General features: G+C 49.6%; 1 protein-coding gene across 1 annotated transcript in view; it reads right to left on the reverse strand.

The window, feature by feature from the left end:
• Positions 1-11,993: 11,993 nt before the first annotated feature.
• The window catches only part of Cd276 (CD276 molecule), a 33,035-nt gene continuing 24,402 nt past the window's right edge, over positions 11,994-20,626 (reverse strand). Inside the window, 4 exon segments of the mRNA XM_021171960.3 lie at positions 11,994-13,995; positions 15,156-15,191; positions 16,458-16,499; positions 19,193-19,327. Coding sequence (XP_021027619.1) covers positions 13,973-13,995; positions 15,156-15,191; positions 16,458-16,499; positions 19,193-19,327 — 236 coding nt within the window. The 3' untranslated portion in view covers positions 11,994-13,972.

The raw sequence follows: 20,626 nt of genomic DNA on the forward strand, positions 1-20,626 counted from the left end.
CACCTCTCTGTTTCCCCAGCCCTGGGATCACAACTCTAAACCACTATGCCCCATGTTTTTATGTGGAGATTGAACTCAGGTCCTCATACTTGGATGGCAAGCATGTTACCAAAGGAGCTGTTTCTCCAGCCTCAGGATAAACATTTTTGTGATTGAGACCAGGGAAAAAAAACTGATGAGAAGATGTCCTTGCTCACTTGTATCACAGCATTGCCCTGAGTGTACATGAACATGAACCCCCAGAACCCAGAAGAACATACCCAAGCCAAGGTGTAAATAGAACAGGGAAACTGCTCCTTCAGTGTATTGGATGGAGTTGGGAAGAAGGCTCAAGGAGGCAGGCAAAATGTTCATCTTGCAGGCATAAGGACTTGAGTTAGATCCCCAGAACCCATGGAATCTCAGTGCTAAGGAAGCTCAAACAGCAGCATAGTCTTCTCGGTGAGCCCCAGGCCATGGAGAGACACTGTCTCAGAAAAAGTGAGCAGCCTCCCCCTGAACCCATCCCCACACATGGGCACACAAAGACACACACATGGACTCACAGACACACACATGCACACACACACACACACAGACATGGACACATACAGACACACACATAGACTCACAGACACAGACACACCTACGGATGCACAAACACACATACATAGATACATACACAGACACAGGGACATGAACACTCACAGAGGTGTCAGATATATGTAGCAAACAGAAGACACTGTCATTTTAGATAAAATGGATAAACAGATGGCATCCAATAGGCAAAGCCCCACCTCCTCTGACGGGCAAGTGATGAAGGAAAAGCCCAGATCAGAAATCCTGATGGTCCTGCTCATGTACAGTGTGACATCAGACCAACTTCTGTCCTCCGCAGGTCTCTCTATCCATCTAACGGGGACAGGGGGATCTGGCCCATAACCATAGGGAAGTGAAGAAAGAGGGGTGCACAGGGAGAGATGAGGAAGGTTGAGGAAGGTCAAGGAAGTGGGAGATAGAATCCAGGGCTGGGGCAGGAAAGGGGCTCCAGCTGGGGAGGGAAGATGGGAGGTGTGAGGTGTCAGTAACAAGGTCCCAGCAGACAGGCCTGGGCATGAGCTGGAGAACCAGCCCCCCTCCTCCCTCATGCTCAGTACACTTCAAATTAATAATTAAAATGCTTCCTGTCAGATTCCAGCCTGACACATAATTAGAGCAGCTCTGGGCTTCAGGCGACGGACGGGGATGAGAACAGCTCTTGTTAGAGGGACTTTCCTGCAGCCTGGCAGGATGAGGGTGGAACTCTCCTGTACAGCTTCTTCACAGGGCCCTTCCTTCTGTCTACATGCTGGATACATGGGATGAGGTGTCCCTTTTGGCTAGGGAGAGGCAGGGGACCTTGATGTTTCCACCTGTCCCTGGAGATTGGATGAGATACCATCCTAAATGGATCTGAGAGTGAGACTCCAGAGTTATGCAAGAAAGAGGGTACCAAGGAACTGCACAGATCAGAGACAAATCTGTGACAATATGCAGACTCCAGCCAACACCACAACCCACACACAGGACCCTTCTAGCCAAGGCTACTGAAGGTAGCTAAGGCCAGCCACCAATCCTTCAGGGTTTAAAACCCACACAGAGCGCCCCCCCCTACCAAGCCACAGCACACACCACTTCCTTGTAGAATCCTGTCCTACTCCAGCCCCAGCTACCAAAGCTACGGATGCCAGTTTATCTCACCCCCTAAGGACCACAGCTGGGACCTGCTGCCTATGGTTCTAAAATACAACCTCCCAGAAGCCTAGCTTGTCTCCCCACCCCCTCTACCATTTGCTCCGAAGTCTAGTTCTCCACTCATAACTGTCACACTCCAGGCCTGGACTCCTATCCACACTGCCAGGCTCTGTAATGGAGAGACCTGAGTGCCTGCCGACCACACACAGGGCTTCAAGCAATGGGGCCACCTTCTAGAGCTGGGTAGTGGGAGGGAGTACAGGCGCAAACTACCTATTAGAAGAAAACAATTTTAAAGCGACGTTGTGTTACTTCATTGAAGTCGCCTTCATAAATATTTCAGAGGTGTTTATTAAGAAAACCACAGGAGCGGAGAAGAGGTTGGTGAGGCTGGAGGGGAGAGATGGCTGATGGGATTTCAACTGTTGCTGCCACCAGTGACATGTTTACTCCCTTGGAGGAGCTGGCCTTGGGGAATAGAAAATAGGGGGGAAATACCCTGATTTTCAGGGGCATTGGCAGTTCAGATACCTCTTCTCTTGTTCTTTGGGAACAGAATAGACTCTCAGGGACACAGCATTCAGCTAGGGCAGGTCCCTCCTGGATCCTTCTCTCAGTCTCGTCTCCAGTGTCCATCAGGATAATTCCATCCTTCCTCTGAGGTGAACCTCACAGCAGAGAAGAGACAGGGCGGTTCTCCCACAGCAGGCTGATGTTTCCAGAACTTTCATGCTGTCCTTTGCCTTTCTCTCTCACACTCCCTGCCCAGTGAACACCCCTACCCAAGCCCTTTACCACATGTTCCCTTTACCACATGACTCAGGACCAGCAGAGTAGCCTCATCTGCCGGAGCACCATCCTTAGAAGGCCCTCAGCCTGGGGCCCGCCTCATTCCACACACAGGCAGGGAAGATCCTGCCTGGGGCCTAGAGAGGTCAATAACCTGCAGGCCACCGTTTCTCTTGGAGCAATGACAGGGATGGGGGTTCAGAGGCCATTTTCTACGATGCTTCTTGCCTCCAGAAAGCTTTCTCTTCCCCAAGGCAGAGCCAACAAAGCAATTAAACTCCGAGTGTAGAATTGATCTGCAGGTCAAGAAATGACATTGATCCGTGGTGCTGGTACTCTGAGGGCATGGCTGCCAGGTGCCTAGACCTCTGACTGTCACCTTTGGGTGAGCGAGCAGCGGGCTCTCTGCTCCATCCTACCACTGTGCAGCCCTCACTCCACGACTGAGCGTGTTCCCTTTATCAAGTTCAGGACCTTCTTGTTCTGGCTTTGCCTGACACTCTCAGGGCAGATTTGTCCCTTTATACTATGATATGCAGGTCATGTGGTCCCATGAAGGTATCCGGGAAGAGGGGTGCTGCTGACCCCATTTCTCAGCTGCAGCCTACAAGGACACAGAACATTTGGTCCTCAGCTCCCACAGGAATAGCACAGGTAGCTGATCCCATCAAGGACATGGGAGGAGGCCACCAGCATTCTGGAGCCTTCTCTGGTAAATAATAATAATTAAAAAAAAAGAATTACTTGCAATTACCATATCAATTGTTCCGGGGTAAATAAGGGGCTTCCAAAAGATTTCTCAAGTAGCTTATTCCTTTAAATAGGTTAAGGGCCTAGTCTCATTTGCATTATTCATTTGCTGGGAAATTCCTTTTTTTTTTTTTTTCATGGAGATTGCAGGAGTAAACTCCAGCCACTGACAATCAGTTCAGAAAACTGAATTAATGTGATTCTGGGTCTATCTGGGGAACGGTGGAAGTGGGGGTGGTGGGGTGCACAGTCTAGACCAGCTGCTAGAGATGAGGGTGTCTCTGGGAAAACAATAGCCAGCTCTTTTTGTGGCTGGGAAACATTAAGTGCAGAGGTAGGGTGGAGAGGATGGCAAGAAGTATAGGATTTAAAAAAAAAAGGCAGAGAAGAGAGGACAGGTGCTAGAATCGGGAGAGCCTGGGTGGATGCAGGGAGACACAGTTCTGTGAATAAGAGACTGTGAAAATGAGTTAGGCTGCTTCGTCAGCCACCCTGTTCTCTTGTCCTTTACGACCCAGCCCTCTATTCCCTCAGTATTGTTACCCAGGTGAAATGGAATACTGTCTCTGTATGCTCCTCCAATGCCCAAAGTGCTCAACCCAGGCCACTAGCACACTCTCCTGCTGGGCTGACCCAGATCTTCCTGGACACAGCCCACAGGACACTCAGGAGAACAGAAGACAGACACCAGGGGAATCAGCACTCTGGCCATGTCTTCCAGGTCATGAAGGTCCTGAGTCCAGTCTCCTAAAGGAGGCTGAGCCACCTCTAAAACCTGGACAACATCATTAGCAGTGACAAGGAAGTTGATGCCTTTGCAAAAACCCTAGGAACATGGGACCGGGGAGATGGATCAGCTGTTAAGAGCACTGGCTGCTCTTACAGAGGACTGAATTCAGGGGATTCTGAGTTCCCTGCAGTGTCCCTCATCAGATTGTGTGGGCCTTGGGTACGAAAGTGGCACACAGACATCCGTGCCAGAGGACCAAGAAATAATGCATCCACTGAACTGGAGAGATGCTTCGATGGGTAATGTGCTTGCTGTACGAGTAGGAGGACCTAAGTTCAGATCCCCAGAACCCACATAAGAAGTTGGACATGGCAAAGCACAATAACTGTAATTCTGGGAGAGACAGAGACAGGTAGAGCCCAGGAGCTTGCAGTCTGGTCCAAAAGAGATTCAGTGAGAGATCCTGCCTCAAAAACTAAGGCAGGAACTGAGGGAAAGAGCCTTTCTTCCTGTCCTTCTCTCAGAGCCTGGGACCTAGGACCTGAAGCCACCCTCTGCCACATGTACATAGATGATTAAACACACTTAAATGCACACAAGAACACACACACAAGTGCATTATTTCTTTCTAAAATATTATTTATTTAATGTATATGACTACACTGTCTTCAGACACATCAGAATAGTGAATCAGAGCCCTTTACAGATGGTTGTGAGCCACCATGTGGTTGCTATGACTTGAACTCAGGACCTCTGGAAGAGTGCAGTCCGTGCTCTTAACCACTGAGCCATCTTTCCAGCCCGAGTGCACTATTTCTTTAGCAACAATTCTACTGCATTGTCTTACCAAATAATGCTTTGCAAACATATTGGCCCTTCCTCCTTATCTCCAATATTAGGAGTGACACAGTACAGGGACTTCCATGGAGGGGATATAGCAACATAGGGATCAGATGGTAACAGGCCACACACCCGGACCTGGGAACATGCTGACCTTGAACCATGGGCCTTGGAACTAAGTCTGGAGCCTGAGGAGGAACTAGAGGCCAAAGACCTTCAGGATGCTGTTGCAGGGGTGGAGGCAATTGCAAGGGTGAAAGCCAAGGGAGGAAAAAGATGCTAAGTTCAGTCTCTCTGGCTAGTGTGGATCTGTAGCATAGTCGGGACCCCAGGCTACTCTCGGGTAGGAACACATCTGAGACAAGGGACAGGAAGAGAGAGAAGGTTATTTCCCTTGTACTCTGGCACAGGCTCCAGGGCTGATGGCTGCTTACAGGAAGGAAACAAATTGTTCCTCTCCTCACTGAGCACACGGTGCTGGAGGGAGGGAGCCACGTGACTGTGCACATCTGGAGGCCTGGGTTTGGGGGGTGGGTAACAGGAGAGAGACACAGAGGGAAAAGGTGGAAGTGGGTAGGAGACCCCAATTTGCTATCAGGAAGCTGAACCATCACACGTGGCACTAGGTCCCTCTTCTCTCCAGGGCCTGATGCATGATCTAATTGATGACAGGAGTGGGGTTTCTACTAACCTCTGGGTCCCACAACACATTTGACCACTTCCTCCTCTTTTCCTTAGTTCAGTTTTCTGAGCTTCAACAGCTAAAAAACAAGAATCCCTTGGTCACCTACAGTAAGGACAGAATAGCTGCTTGCTTTGGTGCCTGCCTCAAAGTTCTGTAGGGAAGAGGGGGAGTCTCTCTCTCTCTCTCTCTCTCTCTCTCTCTCTCTCTCTCTCTCTCTCTCAGAATTCTGTTTTGCATTAACTTGCAAAGTTTCGTTAGAGCCCCTGGAGAACATGCATCAAATATTCAGCAATGACCTCAACCAATTGCATCAGAACTTCTGGGGAGGGAGCCCAAACACCAGCATTATTAAAAACTCCCTAAGTGATTTTAACACGCACAGCCAGAGTCTACTGGACTAAATGGAGCCCGGAGCTTTGTCACTGGGAGCAGAGTGTGCAGGATCAAGGAGGTTAATCTATTATGAGTGGATGCAGTATGATCTCAGCCAGGACCTCAATCTGGAAAGAACAATAATGAAACATGTTCAGAGAAGGACCAAAGATCATATTAGCTAAGGGAAGCTGAGGGTGTGGTGGGTGAAGATATCTTGCAACACAGATGCTAGAAAAGGTAGAAGGCTAAGGTCACCGACTTTCAATCTCAGGGTTGCGATTTGTGTACCCCATGAGACCCAGATTTCTGCCCTGCCCCCAAATAATCCTGCCTCATTAGTAATAAAATTTCATCATAATAACCCAGACCTGTAGAACCAAATGGCAGGTTATGAACGCCCTGGGATTCAGTGCAGGCAGTGCCCTTGCCCCAGGGCACCTGAATCCAGGATGCTGATGAGTCTTCCCATCAATCATAGTCAAGCATTCTGCACCCCGAGCTCAGCCTGGCATGCATCCACAGGTCTGCATCCACATATCCAGTGCGTCGGTAGATATATTTGTCCAGGATTGAGAGCCCAGAAATGCACACAGCTCCCAGGGAGATGCTGAAGAGTCCAGAGAGATGAGAAAGGAACAGCTACAAGTCCTAGCCACTGCTCAACTGGGATTCCATCCCTGAGAGTCCCTGAGAGCCCAGAAGGAGCCTGGATCCTCAACACTGTCCTTGCACTTTCTAGAATCTATTTTGCTAGTGACCCTCTTGTATGGGCCCAGCTTAAAAAGGCAGCCCAAACATCTGCCAACTCCAGCAGCATTTCAAGTGAACTCAGAGAGCTAGGGATGGAGCATGCACGGAGCCCTGGGTTTCATTCCCAGCACTGCACAGACCAGACACTGCAGTGTCAGCGCTTGGGAGGTAGAGGCAAGATCAGAAGTGTGTTGTCATCCTTGGCTATGTAGTGAACCTTAGGCCCAGTTTGGGATACAAACTGTTCTGCCCCACTTCCAACCCAAATAAAATAAACTATGTCTAGAAATCCCACTTGTAGAACCTCATAGTGTGGAAACCTGTATTAGTCGTTTCCAGACTGACAAGACAGCTCTAGAACAAGGCACTATGAGGTGTTACCACTCCACTTACAAAGAATGAAAGAAGTCTTTGCTACAAGGTAGATACAAGGGCCTGGAGAGATGGCTCAGTGGTTAAGAGCACCAACTGCTCTTCTGAAGGTCCTGAGTTCAAGTCCCAGAAACCACATGGTGATTCACAACCATCCGTAAGATCTGACACCCTCTTCTGGAGTGGCTGAAGATAGCTACAATGTACTTACAAATAATAAATAAATCTTTAAAAAGAAAAAAAAGAAGAAGAAGGTAGATACGAAATAGTATCACTGTAGTATTCAGCTCCCAGGTTAAAAAGCAGAGCTAATTCACCTAGAAAGCAGCCAGATGGTACCCAAGGGCGGGGCTATTGCCTGTCGAAGGACATAAGGGAACGTCGTGGGATTCCATCGCTGTTCTAGATCTTGATCAAAGTAACAGTGACACTTGTGTAAAAATTCATGAACCAAAACACCCAAAAATGCAGCAAAATTTCAATGCTAGATGCATCCAATAGCGATGCAAGAAAGTCAGGAAACATTGCAAAGTACTGTTCTCAGACGTATGCCATCTTATAACTATGCCACTTGGAGAAGAGTCTGGAAGAAAAGCAAACCCTTTGTCTGAGTGGACAGGGACAGTGGCAGGACAGACCATCTCTACCTCTCTGCATTTGCATCTGTGCCTCCCAGTGTTCTTCATATGAGGAACCCCAGGTTGACTCAATGAGTAGAATGCCACAAGAGAGTAAAGACCAAAATTCAGATCCCCAGAACCCTCGTGAAAAGGGGGCTTGCCTATAAACTCCCTGGAGCCTATAAACATCCTAGAAGAACTAGCTACAACAGCAAGCCGAGTCTCTTCTCCAGTGTGATCCTGCCTCAGAAGATAAGGTCGAGGGTGATGGAGGAAGACAGTAAATGTCCACCTCAGGTCTCCACAGGGGAGCGCACAGGAATGTGAGCGTGCATACACAAACACACACATTTAAAAACTGACAGACTTTCCAACCAGAGCTTTAGGAATTGCTCATTTTGGAAACATCCAGGGTCTTTGCTCATTGGCTCACAGGTATAGGCTTCCCATTCAGTATCCACATCCTGGAACTGAACAAGGCCAGGTGCTGCAGGTACCCCTCCCCCTCCCCCACCCCCACTCCTACCCATCATTCAACTCTACATGCAGGCAGACCATCTGTAACAAGTCATTAGGAGAGGCAGGGGGACTCAGAACTCCGGCCATACCATCCCTACCCTTCCGGTTCCCTCCCCATGAATGACTGAGTGGCCAGGTCCACTAATTGGTCTTCACAGGCCAGGTTACAAATGGTGGTAGGGGCGAATTCCGGTCACACCTCCAACCAGGCAAATGAACCTTTGCTCTGTCCTCTCTTCAATATGAATGTGACACCTGCAGGCTACAGCTTGTCGCACTGTGAGAATTATTTCTCCATTAAAATGCAGGAATTGGAGCTTTGCCCAGGAAGGGCAGCTAAAAATACTGCTCTCTAAGGCACTTGTCATCAGGGGACATGGTGGCCACTTTTCCTCACCCTTCAGCTTCCAGGCCAGTCCCACACCTGCTGGGTCTCTTCTCAAGCACTGGATATTGTCATGTCTGATCCTTACCTCAACCTGACTGGAAGACAAGACACCAGGTGTCTCTCTTCTACAGATGGGAAGACAGGTGCAGACTGCTGGCCCAGGGTCACCACTGCACAATCTACAGAAACATCGAAACAGCAACAATGTTGCATTGGCTGCAGGGTGGGAAGCCTTAGCCTCACCGGAGCCCCCACCTGTTTTCCCTATTAGTCTTGTTTGATTCTCACAACAAATCTTTGAAGCTTTCCAATCCCTGGTGGGGACTGAGGTATAATACAAAGGGGAACAGTGTGCACAAGGCACTGACTATGTGGGAGGGGGAGACAGTGCTTTTGAATTCTAAAACCCACCCAGTGCACCAAATGTAAGACATCAAGCAAAGAAAATCTTTCTGTTGCTGGAGTCGACAAACCCTTCCGTTTTGGTTGTTGTTTTAAGACAGGATCTCATGTGGCCCAGGCTGGTCTCAAAGTCAATACCTAGGCCAGAAGATCTTGAACTCTGATCTTCCCACCTCCAACTCCTGAGTGCTAAGAACAGAAATGTACACAGTCATGTTTCATTTATGCAGGGCTAAGGTTCAAACCCACAGTCTTGTTCATGTTAGGCAAGAAGCACTCTGCCAACTGAGCTACATCCCCAGCCTCAAACCATCCAGTTTGTAAAGGCTGTCACATGCTTCTCACACAGGGCTCTGTACCGCTATTCAGTGAAGAAATTATCCATGTTCTGAGGGATGAGGTCATGTGAGCAGTCTGAGCCCCACCACAGCACAGCTCAACTTCCTGTTCAAGGCTTGCCATGGTCTGACTAAGGCCAAATTCTGAAGCTATTCCCCCAAGGAAAAAGCACACAGAACATTTTGCAGGCTCCCCCATCCCTGAATCTGGTTCTCTATAAACTAGTTTGTCCACCAAGCTCACTACCCTCTCAGACTTCCTCAAGGAAGGTGACCTGCAGCGACACCCAAAGGGCAGTGCCTTGCTCAAGATCACAGAGCAGAGCCAAACCCTGGACCTATTCCAGAGACCCCCTGGGTCAGGCAGGAGTATCGTGCACACTCAGTCCTCTATTCTCTGCTTCATCTTGACTTTCTGCTTGTTTGGGTTCTTTTGTTGTTTGTTGTTTTCTCTTCAACTTGACAGAAGCTTGAGAAGAGGGAACAGTTGAGAAAGTGCCCCTGTAAGATGGAGCTGTAGACAAGCCTGTGGGACATTTTCTTGATTAGTGGTTGATGTGGGAGTGCCCAGCCCACTGTGGGCAGTGCATTGCTGGGTAAGTGGTCCTGAGTTGTATAAAAAAGCAGGCTGAGCAAGCCAAGAGGAGCAAACCTATAGACAGCACTTCTCCATGACCGCTGCTCCAGTTCATGTCTCCAGGTTCTCGCACCGATCTCACTTCCTGAAGGACTATGCTCGGGAGATGGAAGCTGAGATAAGCCCTTTCCTCCCCAAGTTGATTTGGTTATGGTGTTTTATCACAGCAATAAAATCCCTAATACATCCATCCCATAATCAGCTTCCAAACGCTGACACCATTGCATACACTAGCAAGATTTTGCTGAAAGGACCCAGATATAGCTGTCTCTTGTGAGACTATGCCGGGGCCTAGCAAACACAGAAGTGGATGATCACAGTCAGCTATTGGATGGATCACATGGCCCCCAATGGAGGAGCTAGAGAAATTACCCAAGGAGCTAAAGGGAACTGCAACCCTATAGGTGGAACAACAATATGAAATAACCAGTACCCCGGAGCTCTTGTCTCTAGCTGCATATGTATCAAAAGATGGCCTAGTCGGCCATCACTGCAAAGAGAGGCCCATTGGACTTGCAAACTTTATATGCCCCAGTACAGGGGAACCCCAGGGCCAAAAAGGGGGAGTGGGTGGGTAGGGGATGGGGGGTGGGTATGGGGGACTTTTGGGATAGCATTGAAAATGTAAACGAGGAAAATACCTAATGAAAAAATAAATAAAAAAAAATCCCTAATACATTCTCATCCTGAAGTGGGGACATTAGCAGAAGCCCTAAACCAGGCTAGATTTGGAGATAAAATGGGTGGAACTAGAAAATATCATCCTGAGTGAGGTAACCCAGTCACAAAAGAACACACACGGTATGCAAGCACTGATAAGTGGATATTAGCCCCAAAGCTCAGAATACCCAAGATACAATTCACAGACCATATGAAGATGCTTTAGTTCTTCTTAGAAAGGCAAACAAAAGGAAGAGAAGAGGGGGAGTGGGAAAAAGGAGGGCGGGATCAGGTATAAGAGGAAACAAGGATAATGATATACAGAGGATCAGGAATTTGAACAGAGGTGTGTAGCAATGAGAGATAGGGAACTGGGGCTAGCCACCAGCAAGTCCCAGATGCCAAGAAAGCAAGAGGCTCCCAGGACCCAACAGGGATGAGATTAGCTGAAATGCCCAACAAAGGGGAGGGAGAACCTTTAGAAACTATATCCCGCCCGAGGTTAGGCAAGACCCCAGGTTAGGGGGATGGGGTCACCCACTCATCTCCAAATTCTTAACCCAGAAGGGCTCCTGTCTAAAGGAAATACAGGGACAAGGTATGGAGCAGAGACTGAAGGAAAGGCCATCCAGAAACTACCCCACCTGGGGATCCACTCCATATACAGTCACCAAACCCAGACACTATTGCAGATGCCAAGAAGTGCTTGCTGACAGGAGCCTGTTATACCTCCTGAGAGGCTCTGCCAGAGCCTGAAAAATACAGAGGCGGATGCTTGCAGCCAATCATTGGACTTAGCACCGGGTCCCCTATGGAGGGGTTAGGGGAAAGACTGAAGGAGCTGAAGGGGTTTGCAACCCCATAGGAAGAACAATATCAACCAACCAGACATCCCTCCCCCCAGAGCTCCCAAGGACTAAAACACTAACCAAAGAGTACACATGGAGGGACCCATGGCTCCAGCTGCATATGTAGCAGAGGATGGCATTGTCTGGCATCAATAGGAGGAGAAGCCCTTGGTCCTGTGAAGGCTCAATGCCTCCAGTGTAGGGGAATGCCAGGCGGGGAGGTGGGAGTGGGTGGGTGGGAACACACCCTCATGAAGTGGGGGGGTGGAGTGGGGGGATAGAAGAGGGAGGTTCCAGAGGGGAAACCAGGAAAGGGGATAACATTTGAAATGTAAATACATAAAATAACCAATAAATTAAAAAAAAAAAAAAAAGAAATCAAGTGACATGCGCATCAGCGAGAGGAGTCACTGGCAAAGGAACCTGGTTTTGGTCAACCAACTTAAGACAGAAATGCAGTCAGGAACCTAAGGAAGCCACTGGGCTATGGAGAGCTAGGGAACCCTTCCCCAGGACAGATTCCTCCCTTCTAACACCAAGCCACCCCACTGTTTCACAGACATCACAGGCCAGAGGCTATTGAAAGAAAAAGACATTTATTTCTCCCAAAATACACCCAGTTTACAGAGTCCCGTGTTTATTATTCTTAGTCTATAAGATGGTTTCTCTGTGTATCCCCAGATGTCCTGGAACTCACTCTGTAGACCAGGCTGGGTCCAAAGTCAGAGATCTACCTGTCTCTCCCAGGTGCTGGCCAGAGTCCCATGTTTAAATTATCCTCAGGTTCTCAGGTACTGGGGTGGGAGAGAGGCCTTCAGGAGGACATCAGAAGTTCTGCCAGAAGCCAGGGCAGTCAGAGACAAGCCAGGTACATATCCCAGCTCCAGAATAGCACCATGGTAAGAAGGCCCTACTTGTCCTCAGGCCCTCTTCATGCTTCTGCTGTTGAGTAGGGTCCCAGCATGGCATAGGTTTCTGACCTGACCCAGGTCTGCACGGCTGTGGCCACCTGCCTTCCAGTCCACATCTATAAAGACTCTGGGAAATACCCAGTTCTCCAGGTATGGCAAAGGGCCATGCTTTCTCCATGTTTCTGGCTCTACCCTGGGCCCTAGGCCAGGGATAGTGTGGGCTGAGGGTGAGGTATCCAAAAGTGGTGGGTAAGTCGGGAGCAAGGTCATGTCCCAGCTGGAGGTAAGGTCTCTGATTTTCCGGCAGGACCCTAGTACCCAGCACCATGCTCACGCCTGTTGTTGGGGTACACTCTGAAGGTAGGTCTCTGTATACTCAATTGTTAATTTTGTACCAGCAGAGGACTAAATGCTGGCAGGATCTGGTGCTGTTATTTCTATGGCCCATCGCTGGTCTCATATTTTACAAATACTTGTTTCTTCCTCACCTGCCTAAGGCAATCTAGATTTACATCTGAGCGGCTTTAATGAAGAGCTGACGGCCAGTAGTTGGGCAGGAAGTCGAAGGTGGTACTTCCGGGCAGAGATAGGGACTCTGGGAGAAGAACTGAATCATGGGAGATTTGCTGGCAGACATGGAGGTGGATGGAGAGTGGAGCAGAGAGATAGACCTGGCCATGTGGTGGGACATAGTGCCACGATTAGTCAGGATAGAATAGTTGGGAGGCTGCCCGGCAAAAGGCCTAAGCCTTAAAATATTAATAAACTTCTGTGTCATTATTTATCTTGCTGGCAGGTCTGTGAAAGTCCCATTGGACCCTGTGGTTGTTATCAGATGTTAATTTACTAAGGAGGGAAAGGTAACAAAGATTCCCAACATGGGGAAGCACAGGGTTGAAGGCTGAGCCCCTGAGGGGCCCTGAGAACCAGGGAGATAAGCACTTGCTTCCTGTGGAAGAATGGGCACAGCCCAGGGCAGCCAGAGGAGACCATGCAAGGCAAGTACGTGATCCAGCACGCACAGCTGCAGGTAGGTATCTGTGACCTGTGGGGGGGGGGGGGAGGTGCCCCATCTCACTTAGTCAGGGAGCGAGACAACAACCACCCTCAGAACTGAGGTTGAGGATTGGTAACTCGGATACGTGAGGGCCATGGGAGAAAGAACTAAGAGGTCACTGTGCAGCTGTCTTCAGGGAAATAAGGCAGGGAGGGGTTCATCTGCCCAGGATGCCCCTTGGAGAATAATAGCAGTTACACAGTCTGCATGGCTTTGGAGGAGCAAGGGTGTGGGGGTGGTGTGTGTGTGTCCATTAGAAGTAAGGCCGAAGGAAGAAGGTTCATGCGGTATCACAAGGCCGCCAGACGACTCTGGAGGAACACTAAGGAGGAACATCTTTGTGTCCTGTCCATAAGAAATAAGGCCGCAGGATGGTTCATGTATCGTGTCACTGGAGAAATGAAGCTGCAGGACGATGGGAATTAAGTCCATTGGAAAAGTAAGGCTGTGGGTGGTCGATGGACCACGTTCCTTGACGAACGGGTAGATCTGTGGGACAGAACCCATTCATTGGGGGAAGGGCTCACATTGAAGCTCAACACTGCCAGAGGGTGGGTCCCCCCATCTGGGAAGGGCAGCAGCTCCCAATCAAGCAATTTCTTGTCCGTCATCTGATTTCATGGTGGGATAAAAGGAAAGGGGGGGAGAAATGCATTAGAAGCTAGAAGTTCTGCTCCTGGTGGTACATCAGAAGTCACGTGCCCAACTGGGAGTGTGCACCGTGACCACTATCCTGGAGGCTGTTAGGTGTGTGCAGGATAGGTAGCACTAAGGAGTGTGTCTCCTTACACTGCTACATTGTATGTACACAGGAGCCAGTATGGCCTGCTTGGTCCATCTGACTCACCCTTCAAGGCCTGGCCCAATTCCCTCCTCTGGCCCAGCACTCCTTTCCATTGTAATGACCTGAAGAATCACCCTGCAGGAAGCCCTTTCCCTCTGACTGCCTCCCTGGTGAGGAACATCCAAATCTGACACCCCTGACCCTGTTCTTCTCCCTTCCTTTGGGATCTGTCTGTCCTCAAGAAAGGAGCTGTCATAGCCTGCTTCTGCAGTCATCCATCTCTGACACAGTCTAAGGCCAAGATGCTTCCCTGGGGAACAGGAAAGCCCTTGCTTCACCTATAGGGCTACGCTGGGTAGCAACCCTCTTCAGACACCCAGCTGACATTTCTCAGCAGCAGGGCTCCATTCTTCTGTGCTCACTGCCTCCCAACAGCAGCGAGGAGACGATCACTTCCTATGTTCTCTAATAAACCTGCCCACCCACGTGAGGAACAAGGACCGCTGTACTGATTAGCCCCCTCCTATGCACCAGAAACGTGACTGCCCAGATGAAAACTACGTTTCTAGCCTCACCTGGAAAAACAGGTCACATGACTAGGTTCTGCCCAATGGGATGTATCTAAAGTGACAGGAGCTATTCTTGGCCAAGCCCTAGAAAGATGTTCCCTGCCCTCCTTCTCATCCCTTGCCTCTGGAGGGGGACATGGCAGCCACAGCAACCCCTTAGACCCAGGCTGAGAGCTTCATATAGCAGGGAACAGAATCCAGGCCCTAGGCTACCTGCAGCTTTAAGACTATCAGCCAGGAGAGGTAGAAAGTGTGCCCAGTGTGGGGAAGCCTGTGTAGGGCATTTGGGTGAGCGGATGCTGCTCTTCTGGAGCGGGAGCACAGGTCAGCACCAGAAGGGTGACCATGGCTGCCCCACTACCCTGCTTCCTACACAGACACACAAACACACACACACATTCAGGCAATATATCTTTACCTTCTTTGTTTTCAGAGTTTTTCAGAGGCCGTAGAGCTGAAAAAACAAAAACAGAGCTTGTGATAAGAGAAGAATCCTAGGGAGGCAGGTGAAGGGAGAAGTAAGGTGGAGATGCAGAAGGGATGGGCAGAGCTTGGCACCAGGCACCATCGAAGTACCAGGGGAGGAGCCCCAGAGCCATGCCAAGCCTTAGTTCCCAAGTCCCACCTTCACCCACACTGAATAAGTCCCACACGTCTCTCCTCCCTGAACCTCAGGCTCCCTTCCTATAGAATGAGGACAAGGACCCACATCCAACTGGCTGAAGATGTGGCAGCACACAGAGCCCAGGCTATAAATGTAGTGAGATGAGGATCAGGGAGGCTGGCATGGTTACAGATGCCTCCTGAGGCCTAGGGTCACGTGGCTGACTGACTCCCTAGCCCATTCTTCTCTCCCTCCCTCCCCCTGCCAACATCTGGCTCTAAGCGTGAGAAATGAGGCCTGATCCCAGGTCCCTCTCCATGCTGGCCACACAGGCACCAACAGGTGGCGAATTAATTGGCATGATTTATAGCAGTCCCCAGGCATGTCTCCTGCCCTTCCTTCTGTGGGGGTGCGGAGGGAGCTGCTGTCAACTGGGCCAGTCCAAGATGACTCACTGGATATCTGCCTTTCTCAGCAGTGTCTCTCCTGGTCCTGCAGCTATGGGCACCAGGACCTCAGCATTCACCCTAAGACCTGACCTCAGCCCAAGACCCTTTGCAGAGCAATGGCTTCTCTAGGCTCTGGAGAGAGCTTCAGAACAGCTCTCAGGTGCCATTAGGACAGGGCCAGGATGGTATTTTACAGGTGAGGCATGGAAGTCCAAGGAGCAAAGCACTTTGCCAGTGTTGCCCAGCCTCTAAGGAGAATCGGGCTGTCCACAGTTGTCTGCTTTATCACAACAGGCGCCACCATAAGCTCTTAACTAGACCCCAGGCATGGTACTGTCTTCTGCATAGACTATCTCATTAATCCAATGCAGAAACACCTAGAGACCCATTCTCACATGCATTTCTTACACATGGGAAAATAGACCAAAGAGACAGTTATTTGCTGAAGGCTCCTTTTTGTTTTTTGTTTTTTTTATAAGAGACTTCCTCTCTCTTGAAGCCCTCCTCCCACCCCTGGGAAGTCCTCAATTGGATGGACCAAGGTAGGCAGGAGACTCCTGAGTGGTAGTTGACCCGGGGTTGGGGCCCTCCATCAGAGCGTGTATCAAACCCTTGAAGTCTTGTCTCCTGTACCTGATGCCTCCCCAGTTAAGAGAGCCAGACTCACCTGTCTTGGATCCTTCTCCATCTCCATCCTGGTCCTCAGCACCTACAAGGGTGATTAACAAGCTTTTTCAGCCCTGTCAGCCAGCACTCCCACACCTGAGACCAGACCAGAGCGGAACCTTGGGATGTAATGGGAGGGCTGCAGCAGGAAACCCAACACTTCCTAGCAAGGACCCACTTACCCAGCTTTGTACCCACTCACAACCCAGCACACATCACCACATCTGGACCCCACTTCTTTAATTTTTATGTGTGTGTGTGCACGTGTGTGTGTGCATGTGGGCGTGCATGCATATGGAGGTCAGCTGTTGACATTGGATGTCTTTCTCAGCGACTTATTTTTTGAGATAAGGTTCTCACTGAACACAGAGATCACTGATTCAGCTAGAATGGCTGGCTGTGAACTTCAGGGACCTTTCGGTCTCCCTAAATCCCAGTGTTACAGAAGCAGGACCTTTCTGTTACAGTACCACCCCAGGGTTACAGTACTACCCCAGTGTCACAGTACTACCCAGTGTCACAGTACTACCCCAGTGTCACAGTACTACCCCAGGTGTCACAGTACTACCCCAGTGTCACAGTACTACCCAGTGTCACAGTACTACCCCAGTGTCACAGTACTACCCCAGTGTCACAGTACTACCCCAGGTGTCACAGTACTACCCCAGGTGTCACAGTACTACCCCAGTGTCACAGTACTACCCAGTGTCACAGTACTACCCCAGTGTCACAGTACTACCCCAGGTGTCACAGTACTACCCCAGTGTCACAGTACTACCCCAGTGTCACAGTACTACCCCAGTGTCACAGTACTACCCCAGTGTCACAGTACTACCCCAGGTGTCACAGTACTACCCCAGGTGTCACAGTACTACCCCAGTGTCACAGTACTACCCCAGTGTCACAGAAGCAAGCTGCCACATCAAGCTTTTACATGGGTTCTGGGGATCCAAACTCAAGCCCTCATGCTTGCCCAGGGACCACTTTACTGACAGAGTCATCTCCTCAGCCCCTTTGTGCCCCACGTTAGTATGCCCACCCATCCTCTATTTGCCACACACAGCCCACTTAACCACCTATGACCCAAGCATCACTTACCCACAATCCACCAAACTCTGCTCACATTTTCCTCATCTCTAGTCACCTTCCTGCCTTCACTACCTGCCTGCTCTCATGTGACACCCACCAACATCCACTCCCTCGCCCGTCTACAATCACCAATACCAACTCAAAAGCGCTCGCATCCAGTGGATGATGGAACTGTGAGGCGCTGCACACCCAGCACTCCAAGGAATACACACACTCTTCCTAGTGACACACGAAATAAATGTTCCCAAGGATCGAAACCTGTTCTCACTCACAGACGCAAGACTTACATATACATTCAGTTTCATGCTCGTTTCCGCAGACACACTCATTCCTTGTCACACCCACCCCCTTCATGAAACAAAACACTCCTGTTTACACCCAACTACCATGCTTCCACACTGACAGGCAGATTCGCACCCACTCACAAAGGACGTTAGCCTCAAGGTCTAAGGCTAGACCCCTCCTGTTCATCCTCTCACAGGCACAGCAACTGTCTGAATGTCTGTTTCCCTCCCAAACACACACTGAAATTAGCTGCCATCAAACAGTATCAAGGGGTGGGACTTCTGGGCTGGAGAAGATGGCTCAGTGGTTAAAGAGCACTGTCTGCTCTTATAGAGAACAAAATTCTGTTCTCAGCAGCCATGTGGCAGCTAATAATCACCTGTGACTTCAGTTCCAGCTGCATGCAGGCAAAACACCCATACACAAAAACTTTAAATTAAAAAAATAAATTAACTTTTACATTAATTTTGTTTCCTAAAGAGGCAATACTTCTTTTTTTTTTTTTGGTTTTTCGAGACAGGGTTTCTCTGTGTAGCCCTGGCTGTCCTGGCACTCACTTTGTAGACCAGGCTGGCCTCGAACTCAGAAATCCGCCTGCCTCTGCCTCCCGAGTGCTGGGATTAAAGGCGTGCGCCACCACGCCCAGCTGAGGCAATACTTCTAAAGGGTGATTAATTAGGCTCTGACGGCGCCACCCTTGCAGATGGGATGGGCGCTATGGCCTTTGCCCTCTCGCTTTCCACCATTTAATGAGCAGCAAGGCCTCTCCAGGGGCAGATCCTGGACATGGTATTGACTTACTTACTTTGTGCATGCAGCTGAGTGTGTGGTACCGTGCATGTGTGCATGCCTGTTTACATGTGTGTGGGTGCACGTGTATGTAGAGGCCCAAGTTTGATGCCAGGAGTCTTCTTGGTCACTCTCCATGCTTATTCATTAAGACCAGGTCTCTCAGTTGAACCCAGAGCTCACTGATGTGGCTAGTCTAGCTGATCCGTTTGATCTGGGGAAGCTCGTGTCTCCTCCTTCTAAGAGCTGGAATGATAGACAAGCTGCCATGCCCACTAGACATTTATGTAGGTGCTAGGGTTGCAAACTCCAACTTTCAGCCTTCTGTGGCAAGTGCTTTCTGTGCTCTCCCACCTGTCTGGATAGGATACCCACAGCTTGAGAAGCACATGTCTGTTCTTTACATGACCCTGTCTCAGGTATTCTCTTACAACTGAACCAAAAAATGAAAACAGTGACATGCCCCAAGACATGCAGGCATGTATGTACAACACACGCGCACGCACGCACACACACACACACACACACACACACACACACACACGCATGCACACGCGAGTCACTCTCCCTCACCTGCATTCTCCTCCTCGCAGCTCTGCTTGATCTTTCTCCAGCACACGAAAGCCAGAGCCACCAGTAGTACCACAAGACAGACGGAGAGCCCCACGGTTACCCACAGAGCCTCAGGGGGGAATGTCAGGGGCTGCCCTAGAAGAGGAAGAAAGAAGCATGAGACCATCTTGTTCTACGGTGTGAACAGGGGCTCCCAAGCTCACTATACGCCACCAAAGTCAATGATGCTCACTGAAGCTCCCATGGCCAGGGCTCCCAGGGTCACAGCTCCATTCACCCCACCAAACCCTGCCATTGTGGCTATGGGTTCACCTCAGAAGGGAAGAGGGGAAGCTAAGAAGCCCGAGGGTGAGTAATAACCATGGACAGGGCCTCACTGACCTAGGATAATCATTCTGCCTTCTAAGAGTGGAGTTCCAAACACCAGCCTTCATCCTTCTCTAGCAAGGGCTTTCTTTCTCTGCTCTCCCAGCTGCCTGGGTATGGTACTCTCAGCTTGAGATGCACAAGCCAGTAAATGTTCTTTCTTTTTTTTTTTAAAGTTTTATTTATTTATATATATCTGTATGTACACCTGCATACCAGACAGGGGGCATCAGATTTCATTCTGATTTGGTTGTAAGCCATCATGTAGTTGCTGGGAATTGAACTCGGGACCTCTGGAAAGGCAGTCAGTGCTCTTAACCACTGAGCCATCACCAAATGTCTGTTCTTTACCTGACCTGTCTCAGGAATCCTCTTACAGCTGCACCAAATAAACTAAACTAAAACAGTGATGTGCCCCAAGACACGCAGGCATGGATGGCTGGATCTCTAAGGGTCTCTAAGCTGACCCAGCTCCCAGCTATTCTGTCTAATGGCGCCACAGGAAACCCCACTTTGGCCATTCTCTACAGAATTAGTCCTGACTCCTTCCAGGATCTACACAGTTGCTGTCATTTTCCCTTCCTAGCAGTCACCTCTCCAGAGGCCTCCCTCGAGGTTACAGTCCTACCTGGTTTACATCATCCTGAAGGTCAGGCATCAGCCAGTGACAGCCCATGAGTCAGACTGTGGCCTGCTTTTGACAATCCAGGAGCTAGTATTAGCTTTTATATTTGGAAAAGGGCTACAAAAAGAAAGGAGAAAGAAAAAAGAACGGAAAGGAAAGCTATGGTTCTCTGGAGATGTATCTCAGTTGGTCGACCATTTGTTTGCCTACAACACAAGAAGCTCCGGGTTCTAGTCCCGGCAGCACATGAACTGGGAATTGTTTCCCGAGCTCCCTGGAATCCCAGAACTAAGGAGGTAGAGGTGGGAGGAGAAGAAACTCAAGGTCATCCTCGTGACATATTTAGTTCAAGGTCAAATGAGACACTGAGATTCTGCCAGTCAATCAGTCAATCAACCAATCAATAGTAAAACTGCGACAAGGAGATCCTGCCAATCAATCAT

Source organism: Mus caroli, unplaced genomic scaffold (genome assembly GCF_978045245.1).
Source record: "Mus caroli unplaced genomic scaffold, Mus_caroli_1 scaffold_11, whole genome shotgun sequence".
Lineage (NCBI taxonomy): Eukaryota > Metazoa > Chordata > Mammalia > Rodentia > Muridae > Mus > Mus caroli.